The sequence below is a fragment of the Amphimedon queenslandica genome, unplaced genomic scaffold (assembly GCF_000090795.2).
Source record: "Amphimedon queenslandica unplaced genomic scaffold, v1.1 AMPQUscaffold_12982, whole genome shotgun sequence".
Lineage (NCBI taxonomy): Eukaryota > Metazoa > Porifera > Demospongiae > Haplosclerida > Niphatidae > Amphimedon > Amphimedon queenslandica.
Window position 1 is genome coordinate 9,716 of NW_003546782.1, and position 3,318 is coordinate 13,033.

General features: G+C 37.0%; 1 protein-coding gene across 1 annotated transcript in view; it reads right to left on the reverse strand.

Moving 5' to 3' along the window:
• Positions 1-307: 307 nt before the first annotated feature.
• LOC105314341 (myosin-9-like) overlaps positions 308-3,318 on the reverse strand; it is a 3,296-nt gene continuing 285 nt past the window's right edge. Inside the window, exons 3-12 of the mRNA XM_020002083.1 lie at positions 3,271-3,312; positions 3,117-3,224; positions 2,917-3,069; positions 2,822-2,875; positions 2,647-2,709; positions 2,439-2,492; positions 2,330-2,383; positions 2,160-2,243; positions 1,971-2,111; positions 308-1,913 (exon numbers count right to left, since the gene is read on the reverse strand). Coding sequence (XP_019857642.1) covers positions 390-1,913; positions 1,971-2,111; positions 2,160-2,243; positions 2,330-2,383; positions 2,439-2,492; positions 2,647-2,709; positions 2,822-2,875; positions 2,917-3,069; positions 3,117-3,224; positions 3,271-3,312 — 2,277 coding nt within the window. The 3' untranslated portion in view covers positions 308-389. The remainder of the gene's footprint in view (positions 1,914-1,970; positions 2,112-2,159; positions 2,244-2,329; positions 2,384-2,438; positions 2,493-2,646; positions 2,710-2,821; positions 2,876-2,916; positions 3,070-3,116; positions 3,225-3,270; positions 3,313-3,318) is intronic.

The following is a 3,318-nucleotide window of genomic DNA, read 5'->3' on the forward strand; positions in this document are numbered from 1 at the left end:
CCATTAATTATCCGGGTGTTTCCATCCCTGTATACTGTATCTATGCTGCAACAATGTTGCTGATTGTCGTATTTATACTTGATATCTGTATATAAAATCGTGTATTAGTATACTGGGGCGAAGCCCCAGTATACTATATAGGGACTGCCGGACCAATAGCCCCGCAGTAGGCGTCCGGCTGCCGGACCAATATCCACTTCCTTAGGAATTTGCCATGGCCAACAGCCAACATAATTGCTGTCATTGCATATTATCCGGATAATATTCAAATTTATAATTACCGGTAATTATAAACTAACTGCGAATAATTAATTAGAATAATATGGTATTTTATAGCATTCTAAAAAATCAATGTTGAAAAATGAGTATTCTAAAAATTACAAAAATCTTTATCTTATTCCTGTGCAAAACTCGTTGAGATGTCTTCTTAACTTTTGGATCTCTCCTACTCGATATTGCTTTCCGCACTTTGGGCATACAAGATTCGGGTCGTAAGGCAATGAACTATTGTCGTCATTAAACAGAACCTCAGCTGTACTTGGGCCTTGCATTTCTTTGCGACGCTGTTCAGCCATTTGCCGTATTTCCTCCTCATCTTTATCAGTCTCTTCATCAGACTCATCTGAATCCTCATTAGAACATGGAGCATTCATGTGTCTTCTTAGTTTTTGAATTTGACCTACACGATACTGTTTACCGCACTTAGGGCAGATGAGGTTAGGATCTAAAGGCCTGCCTTTGTCATCATTGTTGTCTTTATCATCTTCTGGTAGCTCTTGAGGTGAATCAAGCTCAGGCAAAGGAGATTGAAGTCTAGGGAGAACTGGAGAAGGATTACGAGGAGTTGCTGCGTATGTCTTTCTCGACTGATCTAACTCTTTCAGTAACTTATCAGTGTCTGCTTCTGATTGTATTAATGATGGAGGAGTATTATAATCTAGTTGAGGTGGCTGCCGCTCTGGTCTATAAGATGCAGCTGGCTGCTGTTGCTGAGGTGCTGGCTGTTCCTGCTGTTGTTTAAAAAGTTTTGCCATATCTTCAGCTGTCATTAGTGGTCGTACATTAGCAACAGCAACATCATCAGAGTGAAGTTGGTTAGAATGATGATGTGTTTCTTTTTGATTCATTACGTACTCATCTCTAGCTCCACCACCATAAGCTGACAACCGAGGATTGTCAGTTGTAGGTGTAGCTCTTGACTTATAAGCTTTTAATTTCTCAGCTGTAGTAGGGCCTCTGCTTCCCTTACGTACATCTTCAGCCATTTGCTGTATCTCTTCATCAATATTATCAATCAGTTTATTCTCTTCAATGTCTGATTCTGAATCATCAGATGCTTGTTGCTTTGCTTGATTTTTCTTGACCTTTGGTTTTGTTTTTTGCTTTGATGAAGTTTGCTGTGAAGGAGAAGGTACTTTTTTAGTAGAAACAGAACTTTGCTTTTTTACATTTTGTTGAGATTCTCTCATACGTTCAACTTCAAGTATTGCATCATCAACTTTCATTGCTAATTCTTGTCTCCTTTGTTCTTTTACTAACGAGTCTTTAACCTGTTGAGGTGACTGTGTCCAATCACTGCTGCCTTGTTGATCACGTGATTTAAACATCCTAGCCATTTCTTCTTTAGACATTAGAGGAGGACTATCTTCAGGGACACTATCACTATCAGTATGATGAGCAGGAGTGACTCCCTCAGTCTTTGATACTATTAACACACCATCACCATCACTCTGTACTACTTGTTTAGGACCACCAGGGACAGGTGCAGAAGGAACAAAGTTTTGATGTGTACCAATAGTGATAGGTACAGGATAAGAAGCACGTTGCAAGTCTCTGATACTATGATCCTGAGGGGCAGCCATAGGCTGGGGGGTCGAGGGGATTCGTAGCTGCTGAAGGCTGTCTTTCAGTTTCTTTAAAAGAAATAGTAATTCTCAAATAATATAATACATCATAATACATAAACATACCACATTAGCTTGCTTCATTTTTTTCATCTGATCCTCTAGTCTAGTGACCTCTGCTCGTTCCTCATGATATGCTGTCCGTAATTGATCATAATTAACTGATACAGCATCAAACTGGTGTCTCAACCCAGCCAGCTCACTAGCCTACAATATCAGTGAATTAAACACACATACATGTATATACATTATTACTAGTTGTTGCTGGGAATATATTGCTTCTTTCTTATCAGCAGATACATTGGCTAACTGTTGTTTCAACCCAGCCAGCTCACTAGCCTACAGTATTAGTCAATCAAACACATTCATTTCATACACATACACAAAAAGGAAGAGAGTACATGACATGTATCTGTCATAATTACCAGTTGCTCCTTGGACTTCCTTTCATTTTCAAGTCTCTCATATGCTCCCTGAATCTACAAGTATAAGACAAATGAAACTAAAGTACAAACCATCAAGCATAGTGCATACCATTTGATGTAATTGTTGTACTATTTGTTTTGACTTCTCTTGTAACTCAGCAGTCTATGAAATTAATGGATTAAACACATACCACATGAACAGTTGTACATGTACATGTACTATATCTTATTCACAAAACTATCAGATATTCTTTGGAGTTAATTTCATTACTTAATTCAGTACACATGCATAAGATAAACAATGTGTATATATGTACCTCAGTTTCATGTTTCTTAGATACACTATCTAATTGTTGTCTCATCTCAACCAGCTCATTATTCTATGGTGTAAGTCAATTAAACTCACACACACACACACACACACACACACACACACACACACACACACACACACACACACACACACACACACACACTGTATCAAAATATTACCAGTTGTTGCTTGGTCTTTATTTCATTAGCAAGTCTCTCATTTAACTCATTAACCTGTATTAAAGCATAATTACATTACAAGAATATGTGTATACCTCAGTTTTGTATTTCTCTTGACTCTGGGTCCTTAATCCTTTCTGTTTCTCTACCTCCCGACTATAAGCATTGACTTGAGCTGATAATATTTGAATTTCTTCTTCCATTTCTTTCACTCTGTCTGTTTCTCCTTGTTCTAATTCTTTGATTCTCTATTTAAAAATTTTTCATTTCAAATTATTGTTGATTATTCATGTACTTTTTCCAGTTTCGTCTTTTCCTTAAAAAACTGTTCCTTTGCCTTCATTAATTCTCCTTTTGTTTTCTCTCCTTCATCTGCCAAAGTTTCAATTGGTTTGGAATGTTCCTATATATATATAAACAAAATAAAAATTGTTATTGTCAAAACTCACATTAATCAACTGTTTTTTAACAGCTTCAATATCATCTTGTTTCTTTGT